Here is a 20,712-nt window from a genome sequence, read left to right as displayed (position 1 = left end):
ACCAGCATTTGACTTACTGTGAGATAGAGTCATATTGGCTTCCTTAGGCATGCTGAAGACTACAGTATACTCATTTTTGCATGTACATTTAACTATGAAAAAGATCTGTTCCCAATTAATTGTGCACAATTTGTCTGAAACTCAAAAATAGCTTTATGCCAGTTGGTGGAAAGAAATATTCGTAATCACTTTTTCACTCTGCAGTGGAGTGTGCACTGATATGAAACTTCTTGCCAGATTAAAACTGTGTGCGGGACCAAGATACGAACTCAAAACCTTTTCTGTTTGCGGGCAAGGTAGGAGATGAGGTACTGGTGGAAATAAAGCTGTGTGGATGGTTTGTGAGTCATGCTTGGGTAGCGCAGTAGAGCACTAGCTCACAAAAGGCAAAGGTACAGAGTTCAAGATTTTCTCCAGCACACAGTTTTAATTTGCAAGGAAGTTTACTGTTCATAACATCCCACAGAGTAAAGACAAAATCAGTATACAATATTGTAATAGGAGATGAAACTTGGATACATTTGTACAAGCTAGAAACTAAACAGCCATCAACTGTTTGGGTGAAATAAAATTAACAAAAATTATTTGTTTGTGAAGCATTTCCAAGAAAATGACAGCTTGTTTCTTCAGTTACACTGGATCATTGCTTCAGATGATCAAAGAACAACTCATTTTCCACAAATACATTGAGGAGGGAACGAGAAATGTCACATCATTCTTCATTATTAAAATTCCAGCTATCAGATACTATGTTAAATAATTCATTATCTGATGCAGAGAAAGTTAAAAATACTGTGTCATTGCCAATATTCACATGATTTATCATCTAACTAGTTATGTTCCCTTATATCAAATAAGAAAATATATGGAGCATAATTTTCACCATATCAAGAATCTGTTGAATCCTTCCCAAACTATATTTTGAAATATCAATATTAGAGTGGAAAAACATGTTTCGAGGATTGGTTCAAATAAATGCAAGAAAGTGTATGTATTTCAAAGGCCAATATTTTGAGAAAAAGTTAATTTATATTGAAAAAATGTTTTTTTATTGTTTTTGTAAGAATGTACAAGGCAAAACTTTTGTTTTTTAAATGTAGGATCAAGTTTGTTATATCATTTTAAATACTGCAGCTGTGTTTTAGGTATAGTTCTTGTCATATTAGACATTTTTAGATTACAATAATTGAACTGCAGTCATTTTATATGTTCTTCCTTGTTTACTTCATTCCATTTCGCCAACTTCTAATTTGTGTTTTCTTTGAAAGCAATATGATCTTGAATTTTTTTATTCAGCAGAATGTGTTTACGGATATCCTTCAAAGTTATTCTAACTTCTTGCAGGTCTTTTTCTATCTCCGTGAACTAAGCCTCCTTGGTTTTTACATGTGTATAAAATCCATGATTGTGTCATCTCCTGAATCCACCAATTTCTTTGATTGGACCTAGAATTTTTCTCAAGATCTATCTTTCCCTTATTTATAATTTCTCTATTTATAATTTCTCAGTCGGACCTTTTCTATTCGTAGCAAGATGTTCTCTGTCATACAGAGCCCCTCTGATTATATCTTGGCATTAAGTAATATTGATTTCTCCATGTAGACACTTTTAGTTAGTTTTATATGTTGTCTTCTTTTCCTACTGTGTGAAGTAAACATGTTTTTGTCAGAAGTGTTTGACTTCATCCACTCTCAAAGATATTTAAACTGCTCTGTTTGTTCGACATCTGCTTCCTCTACCTCTAGTACTCTGAGTGGTGACTTCATGTTTGTAACAATTTAGATGATCTCAAAGGCAATCTGGAGTCCTATCTTTCCTGCTTGTTTCTTCAGTTGTTTGATTTTTCTTTAGCTGCGTCTAGACAACTAGAAAAGATTGAAAGGTCTTCTGCAGGGGCCAGGGAGTCAACTGTCAAATTCATATTTCTATAGCCAAGCTTAACTACATTTGCAACACCTTTGTCAGTCATTCCATTATGCCACTCACAGATCCCCCGGTAGCTGAGTGGTCAGCATGACAGAATGTCAATCCTAAGGGCCCGGGTTCGATTCCCAGCTGGGTTGGAGATTTTCTCTGCTCAGAGACTGGGTGTTGTGTTGTCCTAATCTTCATCATTTCATCCTCACCAACGTGCAAATTGCCGAAGTGGCGTCAAATCGAAAGACTTGCACCCGGTGAACAGACTACCCAATGGGAGGCCCTAGTTACACAACATTTACATTTTATTTACAGATCACTAAGTCAGGTACACAGTAGATTTCAAAAGTATGTGAAATCTCTCCATAAATTTTGCTTTGTAGTCGGTATCAGTAAGACTCTGTCAGATAATATCCTAGTTTTTAAATCTAAGCCAGATTCTTTTTTAAATTATATTATTCATTTTACTTCATTCAAAGCAAGAGTCTGTTTCTGGATTGCTAATTGATTTTGAATGTATCTAAGATCAGACAATGTTTTTATGCCAGTATTATGAAATTATGTACAATGACATCAATCTTTTACTCATTTAGAGCAAGCCCCCATTCATTGCACCAAACAGAAATTCTATCCAAGTCATCCCGTACCCTCCACAATCATTCAAAAACAATACTCTTCACTGCGTCACTACAGATGATACCTTGGTTTCCAATGAACACTTGCTTCCCGGACAATGTACTGGGTTGTATTACTTAAAAAGTTTTCAAGCCACTCATATATCTGAGAATTTATTCCGTATGCTCAGATATACATTAACAGTGTGCTGTGTGGCACTGTTGTCAGTTGTTTTTTTGTAAATCTAGGAATATGAAATCTGCCTTTTGCCCTTCATCCGTGGTTTGCAGGATATCATGCGAGAAAAGGCAATTTGAATCTTGCATTAGCGATGCTTTTTAAATCTGTGTTGATTTGTGGATATAGAGTATTCTCCCTCAAAGGAATTTATTATATTCAGACTTAAAATATACTTAAGAATTCTACAGGAAAACAGTAAGTTGGAGCTTTCTGCTGGGCAAGTGATTCTGTAAAACTGAATTGTGATTTCATTTGGACATGGTGTCTTACTTGGTTTTAAATCTTTCAGCTGCTCTTTAGTGCCAGGGATGTCTATTTATATGTCCTTATTACAGGTATTTGTAGAAGAGTCAAATGATGGTATGTCTATACACTCCTCTTGCATGAGTGATGTTTTTTAAAAGTGAGATTTAAAACTTCAGCTTTCCTTTTGTTGTGTTCTGTTGCCACATCAGACTGGTCTGTCGGGAACTGATCTGCTTAACAATTTTACATGGGACCAGAATTTTTTAGGATTTTCAGCACAAGTTAATATATGACAGTGGAAGTAGTTGTATGCTTTGTTCATCAAACTTTTTATAGACTCAAAAATTTCTGCTGTTGCCGATCAACATCTGTATTCTCATGATTTTGCGAATTTTGTTATTAAACCCCATACTTAATGCAAATGCCTAGCTCATATTTCTCAAGATCTTAAATTGCAATCAGTTTCAACTTTGACCATAATTTCTCTATGTCCATCACATTGGAAATAAATGACAACCATTCATTAACTAATTAGGATGCTAACAACTGCTTACCTGTTCTTTCCAGCTTAATACCTCTCCTAGTCTTTTCGCTACATTTATTGACCTTATTAACCATTGTGCCAATGGTCTTGCCATTGTGGTGACTCCGGTTCCCATCAGATCATCGAAGTTAAGTGCTGTTGGGCTGGGCTAACACTTGGATGGGTGACCATTCAGTCTGCCGAGCACTGTTGGGAAGCTGAGTGCATTCAGGCCTTGTGAGGCAAACTGAGGATTTACTTGATTGAGAAGTAGTGGCTCCAGTCTTGTAAAATGATGTATATCCGGGAGAGCAGTGTGCTGACCACATGCCCCTCCCTATCTGTATCCAGTGACACTTGTGGGCTGAGGATGACATGGCCAGTCGGTACCATTGAGCTTTCATGGCCTGTTCAAGCAGAGTTTAGTAACCATCATGATTATGATGACATTGTGAGCAATAATCTCTATATTTCTATACTGACAGAGTCAATAATGTCAGGCTTTTTCTACCTATGAAGTCTAGAATATTTGCTCTGCATGTGCATTGTCACTGTAGTTGCTCAAGACAGTTTTTGAAGTAAGTGTTTGGAACTTCTTCCCCAGACTGCCTCTCTGTACAATGTGAAATGTATCTGTAGACACCTTAGTCGATCCTTGGTGGTTTAAAAGTCACCTCCAACTAACATTGCTTGATAAGTGTACTTCTGTCCTTCTGAGTGAAGACTTTTTTTTTTAATGATTCTGTAACCGTTACATCTGAGTGGATGATAAGAACAACCAATGTTTAGTTGAGTTCACCTAAGGTCATTACTCCCATCCAGATAACTTCACAGTCGATGTTATTAATTTTGTCGATTGCAGTAAACGCTCCCCACCTCTTTTTATGCCTAACCTATCTTTACAATACAGATTACATGCCTCATTAAATATTACAGAGCACTCTACTTCAGGTTTCATCCAACTCTTAGTTTTGAGTATAATTTGAGCATGACGTCTTTCCAGGAGAGTGGTAAATTCATCGATTTTGTAACAAATGCTTTGGCAATTTACTGTTAAAGTCTTAAGATTGCAAGCATCTCTGACATGTGTGCAATCAGATTTCAGTCTTTTGCTTTTTCTGCATTGATTGATGACCCTTTTTCAGAGGACCTCAAACCATCACCTAACCTTTTTTAAAAAAAAAATAAATAAATAAAAAGCCAGGGGCTCCCCACATGTACTTTGCTACACAAGAGGCTCCTTTGTGTAACACATCTCTGACCTATGTACGGACATCTTAATATTCTCCACCCAATGACACAGGTACAGAAATGTGCAGCTGAGACTATTACAGAAACAGTGGAGTCTCTGGCAATGCCTTCCAGTCAACTCCAAATCAAAGGATCCAAATTAACACTGGATATGATACTGCAAATTGTAATCTCTCTCTACTTTCATGCCACAGACAAGACCAGCAGTCTCCACCTATTCTGCCTGCTGCCTGTAAGAAGTGAGGATGGCCTCAGAACCCCAGCAACAGGAGTCATTGGTGCTGACGTGAGTCGCAATTTGAAAATGATTGCATCCTGCACCATCAATAGCCAGAGGCAGAGCCTTTCCCACATCCTGGGTGAGCCCACCCACCCACCCCCCTGCCTCCTGCCAGGCGTATCGAGTGTACATTGGATTTCCTTCTATCCTCAGACTGCATTCCCTAATAGGCTCCATAATGTACCTAATGTTGGAGCTGCCAATAAGTAACAAACTCGCTGCCAATAAGTAACAAACTGCCCTCCCCACCCCCCTCCCTCTGTGTTCCTGCCCAAACCCTGCTGAGAATTGGTCACTTGTCCACTCATACTGTGAATGCCCGAGGCTATTCAGCCAGTCGCCCAGCCCTGACATACACCATTCACCTCAAGCGACACAAATATGTTACAACTTGCCATTTACCCGGAGGTGAACAGTTCCCCCACATCAAGTGCACCAGACAGTGCCTCAGTAGCTGAGCATGTGGGTGCAACAAGTGGCACCGTAGGTGTCCCATTTGATGCACCCTTTTCTCTGCCACTACTACATCTCGAGGCAGCAGCCTCCAGATGGCTGACCATGACCAGCAGATCTTTAGCTGATTGCAAACTGCGGCCTGCCCCTCCTGCTTTGACACAAAGCAGACACACTCCCGATCTATCTTAATATTAAATTTATAATGGAAGATAAATGAGCCCTGTTGTGGGTCTCTAGCAATGGCAAAAGTTTCAAATGGATAAGAAGTGAGTACGACATTCATTAAATTATCAATAGTCTTTTATTGTCGTATAACATTGGGCTGCTTTAATTTCCTGTACTATCTCCTTGAGTTCTACATAAATGTTTATTCTTGTAGCTTTGTGCCTGAATTCAAAATTGATCTCCATTGTTTTTATTTTATCTTTTTATATAGACTAACATAATTATTGTCTTCCCATTCATGTTTAGGCCATTGGTAAAGTGTCAGTAGCCATTTTAACATTAACATATCATCAATTCCTGAATGTTCAGGTCTCATTTCTCATTGCATTAGTGTGTATGGAACAATCATCATGCCATCGCATGGTTGAAATAAAGAGTTACAGCTGTATACTGAGAAAATAATTGAAATGCACTGATCATGTAACACAAAGTGTACTTCTATTTTAATTTTTCATTCACTGAGTCTTGTTGAGTTCTACAAATACATTTATGATCTAGTCACTTCATTTCATTATTTATAGGTAGACCAACAAGTGACTTCTTATGACCTTACAAGCTTTGAGTAGTTCAGTTTTAGTTATATATCAAAGTGCTGAGAACAGTAATATGTATTATTAAGATATGGAAGAACCAAACAAATGTAAATGGACAAGCATAACATACAAAAAAGACAGAAAGAAGCATTATAATAAGACAGAAAGTGAATTCTGTATTATAGGTGACTCAGTGTTGACAAACATAATTGTTCCAAGCTCCAATATGAGCGTTCAACCAGGAGTCAGGATGCATCAGTTGCATACGCCCTAAACAACGTCTTAAACTCAAGAGAGAATGCAGCAGATAAGCATAACAGAAATCCAAAAGGTGTTTTTATGAATTTGGGAACAAATTCACTTTGAAGCAACAGTGTGGAAGAAATTGTAAACCACACATGGAACCTCATCCGAATGGCCAAAAGACTATACTCCAATTGCAGAATAATAATAAGTGCCATTGTGTACAGGAGATCGGTGAGTGACAGCTATTTGCAGAGGATAAATGAATATTAAAGAACAGTGCAATAAACTAGGAGTTGTCTTCATTGATCCCATCAAATTTCTAAGTGCAAAGTGTCTTGCCAAAGATAGTCTACATCTGAATGGGTTGGGCTCAAAAATAATCAGTAAGATGTTCATAGATACTTGCCAGGTCATACAAAATACGGGAAACCAATAAGTAGTGATGGGGGGCGAAAAAACTTGTGTAATATTAAGAAAGACAAAACCAAACCATTATCTGACAAGAAATGTGCCAAAGCCCCTAGCTAATAGTCAAAGTAGATATGTTATCCACTGGAATATAAATGGTTCAAACACTGATGCTTCAAACAGTGAAAGCTCCAAAATAGATGAATTTGAAACCATTCTGTCAGAATGTGCAAATATTAGAGTTGTTTGTTTAAATGAGCACTGGTTTACTGAGGCACAATTAAAATTTTAAACAAAATACGGAACTTCAAATTAGCAAGTAGCTTTTGCAGAAGAAACAAGTCACATGGAGGCTCACGTATACTTCCACATAGTCATATAAATTATGAGACCAGAAACTGTTTTAATTATTTAAATGAAGAATGTGTGTTTGAGATCTGTTGTGTAGAAATAGCGGACTCGCTAGCAAACGCGACAATAATCTCAATATACAAAGTTCCAGGGACGTCAACAACAGAACTATTCTTTTCTAAGCTTCAAATTATACTAGAAGACCTTTGTAGAGAAAAAAAAGAAAAAAAAATATTGATATCACATGTGTTAGTAGCTAAGCTTCAAGATTCACTGACTTTGTAAAGAAATATGGTTTCAAATTGAATTTCTTTGAATCTGCTAGAGACAATAGGCAATCAGCAACCTGTATTGACAGTGTTCTAACAAGTTATGTGTATGAAGATGTGTATAAATTTTGTATAGATCTAGGTATTTCAGATCATTGTGCATTGTTCATTGAGCTGCTATTGACAGACTGGAACATTTCACGTATGAGAAACAATATGAGTCTTTAGCAAAGAAAACTTGCTAACATTTAGTGAGAAGCTAAAAGAGAAAACATAGCCTTTTGATCATTGTAACTCAAGTGATTGAAAACTTTGAGAAATTCCTAAGTAGTTTTCTTGGTGTCTTTAATATAATATTTCCACCTAGATGCTGCAGCCATAAAATAACAAATAAATTAAAGTGGATTACCCAGGGCATTAAAATTTCCAGTTTAAGGAAAAGGCAACTGCACAGAGAACTAAAATATAATCTACATCTACATCCATACTCTGCAAGTCATGTGACGGTGTGTGGCGGAGGGTACTTTGAGTACCTCTATCGGTTCTCCCTTCTATTCCAGTCTCGTATTGTTTGTGGAAAGAAGGATATTGATTTCATTAAATATGTCTATAAAACCATATTTAAAAGAGTTGTCAAGGCAGCAAAACAACTGGCAAATAACATGCTAATTTTAAATCATAAAAATAAGACAAAGGTTGTGTGGTCAGGTGTTAAACCCATCTTCTTTCTTTTAGTGTTCAACCCTGAGGTTGGTTTGCAGCAGAGAAGCCTCTCTTCTGTCTGCCTTCCTCTTCATTTCCACATATGTGTTACATCCAACGTCATTCATGATCTGTTGCATGTATGATATCCTTGGTCGCCCCCGCCGATTCCTTCCCTCAACAACTCCTTCTGCTATTGTTCCAATGATGTTGTTGTGTCGTAGGATGTGCCCTACAAGTTTTTCTCTTCTTATTTGGATGTGCCTCCACAGAGATCTGGTTTCCTGTACTCTTTTAAGCACCTCTTCGTTTGTTACTTTGTCTCTCCAGATCATCTTCATCATCCTTCTATAGCACCACATCTCCAGGGCCTCTAGCCATCTTCTCTCTTCTCTTCCAATCATCCAAGTTTCACATCCGTATAGGGTCACACTCCAAACAAAACCTTATTTTCAGACTGATGTTGTTGCTGGTGAGTAAGTTCCTTCTCCGATTAAATGCAATTTTGGTCTTTTGTATTCAGGTTGCAATTTCTTTCCGGCTTCTACCATCTCATGTGATTTTGCTTCCCTGGTAAGTAAACCTGTTAAACCCTGTAACCAAGAAATTTCAAAAAATTTACATTGAAGGAAATATTATTGTAAGTCCAACTCAAATACCAAAGCACTTTAATGAATTCCTTATAAGTATAGCGAAGTCCAGTGTAGATGTAACAGATTATCATAACAAAGTAAATCCCTTTGGCCTAGGTGAAAACTCTGAAAACTGTACAAAATTCTTAAATGTTTCTATGGAGGATGTAGAAAATGCTATTCTAACATTAAGAAACAAAAAATCCGCAGGTTGGGATGGAATAACCAAGTGGTAGACATAAAATTGCAAACCCACTGGCTCAAATAATAAATCAATGTTTTGAAGACGGGTGTTTCCCAGAGGTTCTGAAATATGCTGTAGTGAAACCATTCTTCAAGAAGGGATCAAGAAAGACCATGGGAAATTATTGTCCTGTCTTGATTCTCCCAGTCATATCTAAAATATTTGAAAAACTCGCTGTTGCACAAGTCTGAAACTTCATTGCAAAATACTCTGTTATTCTAAACAATCAATTTGGTTTTCAACAGTGGAAAAACACCATAGATGTAGTGAACATTTTCATTGAGAAAGTAAGTGCATCATTAGACAAGAGAAATAAGGTGGCAGGAGTTTTCTGCTACCTCACAAAGGTGTTTGATTCTGTAAACTGTACATTGCTTGTTTACCAACTCGAAAAGTATGGCCTTAGTGGCAGTGCCCTACAATGGGTTAATTCCTAGGTATCAAACAGAAAGCATCTCTTCAAATGGCTTATTTTTCTGACTGGAAAAAAAATATCTCCGGGTGTTCCACAAGGCTCCATATTAGGCCCAGTCATATTTCTCTCTTGTGTTAATGACTTACCATTAAATATCAGCTCCCCATCAGTTCTGTTCGCAGATGATATTTCTGTTTTAATTGAAGATCAGGATTTGGAAAAAATTCCGAAATCTGTGATCAGGACCCTCAGCACCTTAGAAACTCGGTTTCAGCTAAATGGGTTGAATATTAACATATCTAAGACTCACATGATGTAGTTCAAAACCAAACAGTCAAAATGTGAGCAGATTAAGATTGTACACAACAGCCAAGATATAGAAGAACTTGTAGATACAATTTTGAGCTGGCAGGCACACATTGAATACTTAGCAAACAAACTGAGCAGCTTTGCATTTGCAATGCAAATATTATCAACTGCTGCTGACATGGACCCACAAAAAGTAGCATATGCATTATTAGTTATGGTATTATTCTTTGGGGTAAATCTACAAACATAGTGTGGATACTAAAAATACAGAAAAAAATCATTCAAAATATGTGCACTGCAAATCACAAAGAACCATGTGGACCATTATTTAGCAGACATAAAATATTAACTCTCTATTTCCATACATATATGAGATTATATTTTTATACACTAGATACGAATTATTTGAGGGAAACCATTTCGTACATTCACATGACACTAGAAACAAAGAAAATTTTATGCTCTGCATCCACTACCTCAGACTGTTTGCCAAGGGACCTCAATACATGGGAATGAAAATTTATAATAAATTAAAAGGGAACAAGTTGATGCAGATGAATTTAAGTCCACTTAAAAAAAAAAAAAAAAAAACTATATGAGGTACTGACACTGAAGTGTTTTTAATCAGTGGATGAATTAATGCATGACAAACTGGAAATTTGAACTGGATACAATATGTTACATATTCCAAGAAATATCCATATAGTGTTGTTATTTATTGTAGTGCTGTTATTTATTATTGAAAAAATCATTGTAACTTTATTATAAATTTTTGATATGTCTCCTATATACAAACCAAATGGATTTCAAATGTTTGTCATGAGATGAATAAAACACAATTCACTTCCTTTTTTTTTTTTCCAGGTTGTGTTCATTAGTGCCCGTGTTCACCCTGGTGAAACACCATCAAGTTTCGTGTTGAATGGACTTCTCAGCCTCCTGTTAAATCGAGATGATCCAGTTTCTATTCTTTTACGTAAAACATTTGTGTTTAAACTTGTACCAATCTTGAACCCTGATGGTGTTGCAAGAGGACATTATAGAACTGACACACGTGGTGTTAACCTTAACAGGGTATATTTGAATCCATCGCTTACTCTGCATCCATCTATATTTGCTGCTCGCGCACTAATCAGGTACTATCATTTTGGGCAAGAAATCGAAGAAGCACTGTCAGATGCTCCTGTGGCAAGTGTTTGGAGCTGTGCTAATTCATCGTCATCTGATACTATTTTACATGATGAACCAAATGGTGAACCACTATCTTCAAGTCCTGAAGATAGGACAGATGCCTCAGAAGATCAAAACAGAGTCTGCACTATAGAAAGTCAGGTATCAGGACTGAGTTTGTATGAAAAGGAAAATGAAACTGTTAATAACGCACCTATTGATAGTAATGTGATATCCTCAGTGAAAGCTGTTTCTGGAAATCTTGAAACTAGTTTTACAAGTGCAGATAATAATGTTTTCTCTGCTGTCTGTGAAACCATATTCAAAAGTGTTGCAAGTGTCTGTGATGGCATTTCGAAGGGTTATACTGCTACTTCAGTAGCTCCAAATATGACGTGTAATCAGAATTTTTCAGATACTTCTTCAAGTGTTGATGAAACAAACACTGCAGGAGCATTATCAAATCTCTTCATCCAGCAGAAAAATTTTGTAGCAGCAGCATCAACAAATGGTGTGAGTTGCTCAGGTGTTTCAGTGACTGTTAGTAAATGTAGTTCTTACACTCCTAGTGTTGCTGCATGTGATGTTTTCTGCAGTGATGATACAGAAAATGGTGCGAGTAATACTGTGTCATTTGTGGGTATAGAGAAAAACTTTAACCCCGAAGATTCTGGGCTTTTCCTGTACATTGATCTCCATGGACATGCTTCAAAGAAAGGTAAAGTAAAAGCTTATATTGAAAAGTTATATGTTATTAAATTACATATTTTCACAAATAAGTATACTTGTGTTGCATGATTTGTCTTATTAAAAATTCATAGTCAGTGTGTCATTAGAAAGTGTAATTTTTTTTCCGTGGTGTACTATAGTCAAATTTATGGAACATTTCATAACTGCCAAATCAATGTGATGATGAAAAAGCACATGAATTTAGGCTGCTTCTGCTCAACTAACATGACATAGCTTTGGCCACCATTGTTTCTTCTGTTATCTTTGCTTCATTTTGAAATTCATTGACATAGCAATCTTTAAACATGATCCTAGTGAGTTACTTAACAAAACCCTGCTTTTGTTGTGTGCTGTCATGGATTCTGATGGTGGTCAGTCATAGATATTACACGAACAACTGTGAGAGACCATTTACAGAATATGTGCTGTCTTAAAGTGCAAAATAGTAAAAGGCTGTCTGATTATAAGTGCTGCTAGAGCTTAGGAACACACTGCAGTAGCTCCAGGAATGTGCCACAGCTGTTGTTTCCAGCCAGCAATACTGAAATTAATATCCCAGCCTTTTTACTGTGTGGTCCATCGTCATTTGTGACACTGACTGTGGTTTAACAAATGTTGATGTTGTATTTTAATCCATGTAGCCAAGTGATTGACATTACATCATTTAATAATTGAGATATTTCATTATTTGCATAAACATTTCATTTGTTTGTTACTAAAAAATAATTGACTACTGTCAATAGATCACTCATGGCACTGTAGACTAGACAGAATATTTCAGATGCAACTCATAAACTGTGATGTGGTACAACCTCAGAAAAAATAAACATTGTGATAAGAGCTATGACCTCCAGTTTTTAAATTTATGCAGGTAGTGGCAGGGAACAATACTTCCAGGTACAGAGTATGGTTATGTCATTCTCTAAAGGTTTGAACACAACAGTACTTTACTAGCATGGTGAGGTGGTATGTTGTTATGTTCCATCAACCTTTGAACTGACTTATCCAGCCAGTTGCAGTGGGACTTAACAGTTTAACAGGGGCTCTGAGCGATGGTGCAACTTTCATGTCACCAGTGAAAGAAGTGATAAATGACAAATTAAAGTCCTAGGACTGGCTGGGGATCGAATCCCAATCCTTTGGATCTGTAGTCTGTCACCTTGTCACTTAACCCCCGAGCCTAGTATTCTACAAAAAGATGCGAAACCAATAGGCAACTTTCATGCAGAACATGCTTAATTTTTCTGTTTCCTGTATCAGTTTTTACAAAACAAATTAACCATATTGGTGTTAAGACTTACAGTACATAGAATTCCTGTTTTCTGTTCAAAGAGAAGATTATTACACATTTTATAAAATGTTATATTCTTAATTTATGCATTTCCTTGCTTTGAATTATTCTCATCCATTTCCTTATTTGAAAGAGTTAGAATAGATGCACATGCCTAGAGTATATTTTTGGAACTGTTCCTTAATCACCCTGTTGACTGTAATGAGAGCATTTTTCATCAAGTAAGATACTTTATGGAATCAGGAAAGAGGAACCCAGATAATGCTTCATACAGTGTTGATTACCATATTTGTAAGTTACACATTTAATGTGCATCAAAAGAAAAGGATTACATGTAATTTATGTAGGTGGCCTTTGAACAGAAAACCTAAAAGATGAAACGTGGAAAACTTTGTTAAACTGAGACAAGCTTGTGATATAGGTATCCTACAGATTATATTAGTTAGAACCGTGGGGAAGGGGGGGATGAGTTGTCATACTCATCATCTTCTGGCAATGTGTTGAGGTATGAGGATGCTGTGATATTTATACTATTGGAGTGACCCCCTTGCACCTGATTGTGTGACCATGTGCTGTCTGGCTGAACAGCAGGCAGGGAGGGGGGTGGGGTGAGGCTGCAGTGGTGGGGGTAGCGGGTGCTCCATTTGCATCTTTGTGCGGGCATTTCGGCTGTGTATTAGGAGTTGGACAGTGTTGGTTGCTCTCTCATCGTATTGCTGCCAAAGCCAGAGTCTGTGCTGAACTTAGTCCGTATCCTTCGTCTCTGTTAACAAGATTTTCGTGAACCCATATTTCAGTGAATTCCTTTATGATGCCATCCTAATAGGCAGTTTCTCAGCAACGCACCTTGGTCTTGAGACTATGCTCTACTGTCACTGATTTTCCTGTCTGTCCCAGCTGTGCACGCTTGATGGGCCCCTCGCAACAATTCGAAATGCACCGCTGCATTTGCCCAATCTACTGTTGGTCGCATTCGCAGGGGATGCTGTATATTTCCAGTACATTCATTTTTACTGGATCTTCCGCAGAGCAAAACCACTCTTTTGACTTCAGTGGTGGTTGAAAGATGGTTTTTATGTTGGATCTTTCAAGTAGCCTCACGATTTTGGCTGAGAGCGGTTCCTGGGACAGAAAGAAAGTGAGTGTCCTGTCTCTTTCTTCCTTTTCCTAGTTCCCGGCATCTTGTATCTTCCTGAATGCCCTAATAAGCTGTGCTTCACTGAACCCATTTTTGTGGAACACTGCCTTCAGGTGCAGCTTGTTTGAGAGGCTTTCTTCATCACAGATGATGTATACTGTACGTATCAGGGTGGTCAGCACTTTCTGCCATTTCACTGAATGGTAGTTGTTCTTGGTACCCAGGTACAGGTCTGTGTGTCTTCTTCCTGTGTACTGAATGGCTTAGTGTACCATCTGCCTTCTTCCTTATTAGTATGTCCAGAAAAGGGAGACAACCATTCTCCTGTACTTCTGTAGTGAAAGCAGTGTTTTCAAACAATGAAAAATCCAGGATGGAATGTAACAATACCAGAGAATGAAAGTTGCTACTCACCATATAGCAGAGATGCTGAGTCACAATAGGCATAACAAAAAGATTCACACAATTATAGCTTCGGCCATTAAGACCTTTGTCAGCAGTAGACACACATTGTGTGAATCTTTTTGTTGTGCCTATCGCGACTCAGCATCTCCACGATATGGTGAGTAGCAAGTTTCCTTCATGGTATTGAAATCAGTGTTTTGATGGATGCCATTAAGGTGGGCCAGAAACTCGTCCACTGTCTGTCGAGCATACTCCCTTACCACAAACGTATCGTCAACATAGTGGAATAAATGCTTGGGTTTCCAGTGAGTGATTTGAAGAGCCACCTCCTCAATGTGTTTCATGTAGATGTTTGCTGTTTCTGGAGCTAGTGGGGATTCCATGGTCGCTTCATTCATCTGTTCATAAAACTCTTCATTACACACTTAAAGTGGGTGGCCATCAGTGCATTTACAACAGAATTTAACTATTTGTGGCTCAGAATGTTGAGATAGCAGTGCCATGTAGTCTTGCCGAGGAACTGTCATGAATATCATAGTAATGTTGAAACATTGCTTTCACTATGGAAATATTTTACCCAAGAGGACGCCATCATCATTTAATCATACAGTAAAGCTGCATGCCCTTGGGAAAAATTACGGCTGTAGTTTCCACTTGCTTTCAGCTGTTCGCAGTACCAGAACAGCAAGGCCATTTTGGTTAGTGTTACAAGGCCAGATCAGTCAATCATCCAGACTGTTGCCCCTGCAACTCCTGAAAAGGCTGCTGCCCCTCTTCAGGAACCACACATTTGTCTGGCCTCTCAACAGATACACCTCCATTGTGGTTGCACCTACGGTACAGCTATCTGTATCGTTGAGGCACGCAAGCCTCCCCACCAACAGCAGGGTCCATGGTTCATGGGGGGATTGGAGCGTGGAATGTCAGATCCCTTAATCGGGCAGGTAGGTTAGAAAATTTAAAAAGGGAAATGGATAGGTTAAAGTTAGATATAGTGGGAATTAGTGAAGTTCGGTGGCAGGAGGAACAAGACTTCTGGTCAGGTGAATACAGGGTTATAAATACAAAATCAAATAGGGTTAATGCTGGAGTAGGTTTAATAATGAATAAAAAAATAGGAGTATGGGTAAGCTACTACAATCAGCATAGTGAACGCATTATTCCGGCCAAGATAGACATGAAGCCCACACCTTCTACAGTAGTACAAGTTTATATGCCAACTAGCTCTGCAGATGACGAAGAAATTGATGAAATGTATGATGAGATAAAAGAGATTATTCCAGTAGCGAAGGGAGACGAAAATTTAATAGTCATGGGTGACTGGAATTCGATAGTAGGAAAAGGAACAGAAGGAAATGTAGTAGGTGAATATGGAATGGGATTAAGGAATGAGAGAGGAAACTGCCTGGTAAAATTATGCACAGAGCATAACTTAATCATAGCTAACACTTGGTTCAAGAATAATAAAAGAAGGGTTGTACACATGGGAGAAGCCTGGAGATACTGAAAGGCTTCAGATAGATTATATAATGGTAAGACAGAGATTTAGGAACCAGGTTTTAAATTGTAAGACATTTCCAGGGGCAGATGTGGACTCTGACCACAATCTATTGGTTATGAACTGTAGATTAAAACTGAAGAAACTGCAAAAAGGTGGGAATTTAAGGAAATGGGACCTGGATAAACTGAAAGAACCAGATGTTGTAGAGAGCTTCAGGGAGAGCATTAGGGAACGATTGACAAGAATGGGGGAAAGAAATACAGTAGAAGAAGAATGGGGGAAAGAAATACAGTAGAAGAAGAATGGGTAGCTTTGAGAGATGAAATAGTGAAGGCAGCAGAGGATCAAGTAGGTAGAAAGACGAGGGCTAGTAGAAATCCTTGGGTAACAGAAGAGATACTGAATTTAATTGACGAAAGGAGAAAATACAAAAATACAGTAAATGAAGCAGGCAAAAAGGAATACAAACGTCTAAAAAATGATATCAACAGGAAGTGCAAAATGGCTATGCAGGGATGGCTAGAGGACAAATGTAAGGATGTAGAGGCTTATCTCACTAGGGGTAAGATAGATACTGCCTACAGGAAAATTAAAGAGACCTTTGGAGAAAGGAGAACCACTTGTATGAATATCAAGAGCTTTGATGGAAACCCAGTTCTAGGCAAAGAAGGGAAAGCAGAAAGGTGGAAGGAGTATATAGAGGGTCTATACAAGGGTGATGTACTTGAGGACAATATTATGGAAATCGAAGAGGATGTAGATGAAGATGAAATGGGAGATATGATACTGCGTGAAGAGTTTAACAGAGCACTGAAAGACCTGAGTCGAAACAAGGCCCCCGGAGTAGACAACATTCCATTAGAACTACTGACAGCCTTGGGAGAGCCAATCCTGACAAAACTCTACCATCTAGTGAGCAAGATGTATGAGACAGGCGAAATGCTCTTGATATTCATACAAGTGGTTCTCCTTTCTCCAAAGGTCTCTTTAATTGTTTTCTCTAATGCTGCAGTTAGTCAGGTAGGTAGGAGGCTTAGAGATTCCTTGTAAGCACACCTTAGCAATGGCACTGGATAAGCCATCCGTCCATTTCTTTCTTTAGCATACATATTGTCTTGCATACTTCCTGCTCATTTACTTCCATAAATTCAAATTCGGTACACAGAATGTCGTGGCATGGGGTGTACCTATGCATCTGTAATAGGGGTTGATTGGTCAACAGAAATGATGTAGTTATTAAAAATATTGCACACGGTATCTCTCTCTCTCTCTTTCTTTCTTTTTTTTAACTATCATGTCTATGTAACTATCATGGTTCCATGTTCGTCTTATTGGTATCTTATAATGCTTGTCTGTTGTCCGCCCCGGTAGCTGAGTGGTCAGTGTGACAGACTGTCAATCCTAAGGGCCCGGGTTCGATTCCCGGCTGGGTCGGAAATTTTCTCCGCTCAGGGACTGGGTGTTGTGTTGTCCTAATCATCATCATTTCATCCCCATCGACACGCAGGTCGCCGAAGTGGCGTCAAATCGAAAGACCTGCACCAGGCGAACGGTCTACCCGACGGGAGGCCGTAGCCACACGACATTTCCATTATACTTGTCTGTTAGCTCCCAAAATGCTTATGTTGTCAGTCTGTTCTGTTGCTTTGCTGTTGACCTGTTTCCTTAGGTTAACGATTTGTTTTAAAACTTTGCTTTGCCTGATTGTATTTTTACTTAAAAACCTGCACATTAGTGGCTTTGTAAAACAGGTTTAGATCATGTATACTCTGCCTCAGGGTAATAAAATTTGGTGGGAATTTTAGTCTAGCATTACTTCCTTTTGGCAGTATTTAGCTATCTTATGGATTTCTCTGACTGGACAGCAGTATTCATAATGATTCAACAGGGTTGAGTAGAACTCACTCCATTTGTCATCAGACCATTTCACCACATTCACAGAATCCCATTTCTCATTTGCTAACTTGTGTTTAAGGACATTAATGTTTGAGTTATTTTTGGCACAGCTAAATTTACCTACTCTTATCACCTGACAAAAGTGGCCAGAATAATGAAAATCTGTTATTGTAGTTTAACTTATCTATACAATCATTGATTATGGCATAAGCTGTTGTAGTGGAGCATTTGTCCATCACTCTGGTGGCAGAGCTTACTATATTTGAAAGATTGCGTGAGCTTAATGTATCACTGAGCTTCAAGTTTACTGTACTATTTGAACTTACATCTATATTAAAGTCACTTAATATAATGAGGCCATTAGGACCAGCCTGACCAACTGTACTATCAAGTGTATCCATAAACAAAGTTATGGCAGCATTTGGTGGCCAATGTACCCCAGTCACTTATGCTTCTGTGACTTAAGATCACTACTATTGAGCACTATGCCTCTCATTTTGATTGCTTCTTCTTTGGTGTGGTGTTCGAGAAGAGAAATTTTTTTAACTGCTATGTCCTTAATAACAAAAATTGCCACATACCGCCTTCATGGTTTTGCCTGCTAACTGTTTGCTAATAAATAACTCTCTAATCTACAATATATTATTTCACTGGATTTTAGTCTACGTTCACTTCTTAGTAATACATTACCATTTTCTTCCTGTTATGACATCTTTACCTCTCACCTTGTGCAATCATTGTGACACAGTGCATACCAATGTACTACCTTTGATGTTCTTCTCTCTCTGCCACTTCTCCATTTATCATTCTCCTCCTCACCCTCACACAGATGGGTCCATCTTAATAGGGGACTGATGACCTCAGATGTTAAGTCCCATAGTGCTTAGAGCCATTTGAACCATCCATCTCAACCTGTGGCCTGAGTGACCTGCCCTCTTCTTTCTAACTGTCCCTATTCTATAACCCTTAGTTTAGGATAGTTTTTTGTACTTCTAAATGTGTCTATTCTCACTACTTAGAATTTTGCGTCTGGAAGGAAGTATTGGGCAGCCGTTCTGTCTTGCAATGTTCAGCTGTCAAGACATAGCACATGCAGGGCTTGGAGATTGCACTTTGTGTCCAGCATTCTCAGCCATGGAAACAGTAACTTCTTCAACAATCTGTGGCACAGTTGGCTGTTGGCCTCTCCCAGGAACAGATCCCAAGTCGCTATTTAATTTGAACTTCTGAATCATGTTGTTTAACCCCAGTATTGAAAGAGGACCTCTGTATTCCTTTAATGCACTGATACCCATGAAGAATAGCACCACTAATGCTGTTGTTATGATAAAACAGATTTATGTGTAAATCCCTGCTCACCTTGTCCGTGCGGTTCTAGGCGCTACAGTCCGGAACCGCGGGACTGCTACGGTCGCAGGTTCGAATCCTGCCCGGGCATGGATGTGTGTGATGTCCTTAGGTTAGTTAGGTTTAAGTAGTTCTAAGTTCTAGGAAACTGATGACCTAAGATGTTAAGTCCCATAGTGCTCAGAGCCATTTGAACCATCACCTTGTCCAGATCCCAGTTGACTGACTGCATCTAAAATGCACACTGATGCTTATGTTCCAACCCTACGTTGCTGTACTAGTACTGGCTCCAAACAGCAAGTCGTGACTCTAACACTATTAACAACAGAAATCCTACAACATACAGTCTGAACATCATTCCTATAAATTGGGTACCATTACGGTAAACAGTTTTTCATCATCACTGGTTCAAGTAGCAAATTTTAATTATAACCACCCTGTATGCTCTACTTTTGTTAAGAGACTGAGCCTGTGGAAAATGGGAAGAGGAAATCAATGTCTTTTGTGATCTTCATAGTTTGTGTATGACTCTTGTTCTTGTATGGTTAATATTGGAGGTCATAAGGCGTAAAGTAAGAAGGAAATAAAATATTCTAAATTTTTTTGGCGTTATGACAAGTTACACATAGTGAATCTCTCCCTATTCGAATTCCACCTACCATTCCTGAAGATTTACAATGTGAGAGCAGCCCTGAAAATGAATGTGATGATACTGATAATTATGAGCCAGAAAAAGACCCTGCACCAGATTTATTTCATCAAAACAAACTAAATGATTTAACTCATGACTTAAATCTGACAAAAGATGCCACCTAATTGCTTGTGTTAGTACTGAAATGCAAAACATCTTCTACTACCTGGAGCATCATTCATTTGGCACAGGAACTGAGAAAAGGAATTAATAAAAACGATGAGAACCTTATGGTATTTAGTTGTGTTGTTAAAGTTTTATTGACCTCCTTTAATGTCACTTATGGTCCATATACACACCACACCATAAAGGTGCATAAAGACATCAAAGCTGTGTTGAAATGCATGAACTATGAAAAACATTTGTGGACAATATATGGGAATTTGAAATTAGTTGGCTTGTTATTTGGTCAACAATCTGGCTACACAAAAATGCTGTATTTCATTTGTGAGTGGGACAGCCAAGCCAAAGACAAGCATAGAAAGAAAAACAGTTCACAAAAGCAGTTCCAAAAGATGGAGACTGCATCCTGTACTTGGTAATATAATTTCCCAGATTATCTTATGATAAACTGAATCTTCGTGGGGCCACAGATCAGAAATTTTAATGAAAGGCAGTTTTTTGGAGGTACAGATGAATCCATTGGGAAAAGAGCTTGGATTTCGATTGAAGAAGTTGTGCT

At 38.2% G+C, this 20,712-nt stretch overlaps 1 protein-coding gene across 1 annotated transcript in view; it reads left to right on the top strand.

Annotated features, from left to right (window-relative positions):
- The window catches only part of LOC126484145 (cytosolic carboxypeptidase-like protein 5), a 172,187-nt gene that overhangs the window by 92,446 nt on the left and 59,029 nt on the right, over nucleotides 1-20,712 (top strand). The window contains exon 7 of the mRNA XM_050107543.1: nucleotides 10,727-11,750. Within this exon, the coding sequence (XP_049963500.1) occupies nucleotides 10,727-11,750 (1,024 nt within the window). The remainder of the gene's footprint in view (nucleotides 1-10,726; nucleotides 11,751-20,712) is intronic.

The sequence above is a fragment of the Schistocerca serialis genome, chromosome 1, assembly GCF_023864345.2.
Source record: "Schistocerca serialis cubense isolate TAMUIC-IGC-003099 chromosome 1, iqSchSeri2.2, whole genome shotgun sequence".
Classification (NCBI taxonomy): Eukaryota; Metazoa; Arthropoda; class Insecta; order Orthoptera; family Acrididae; genus Schistocerca; species Schistocerca serialis.
This window is presented reverse-complemented; position numbering and strand designations above follow the sequence as displayed.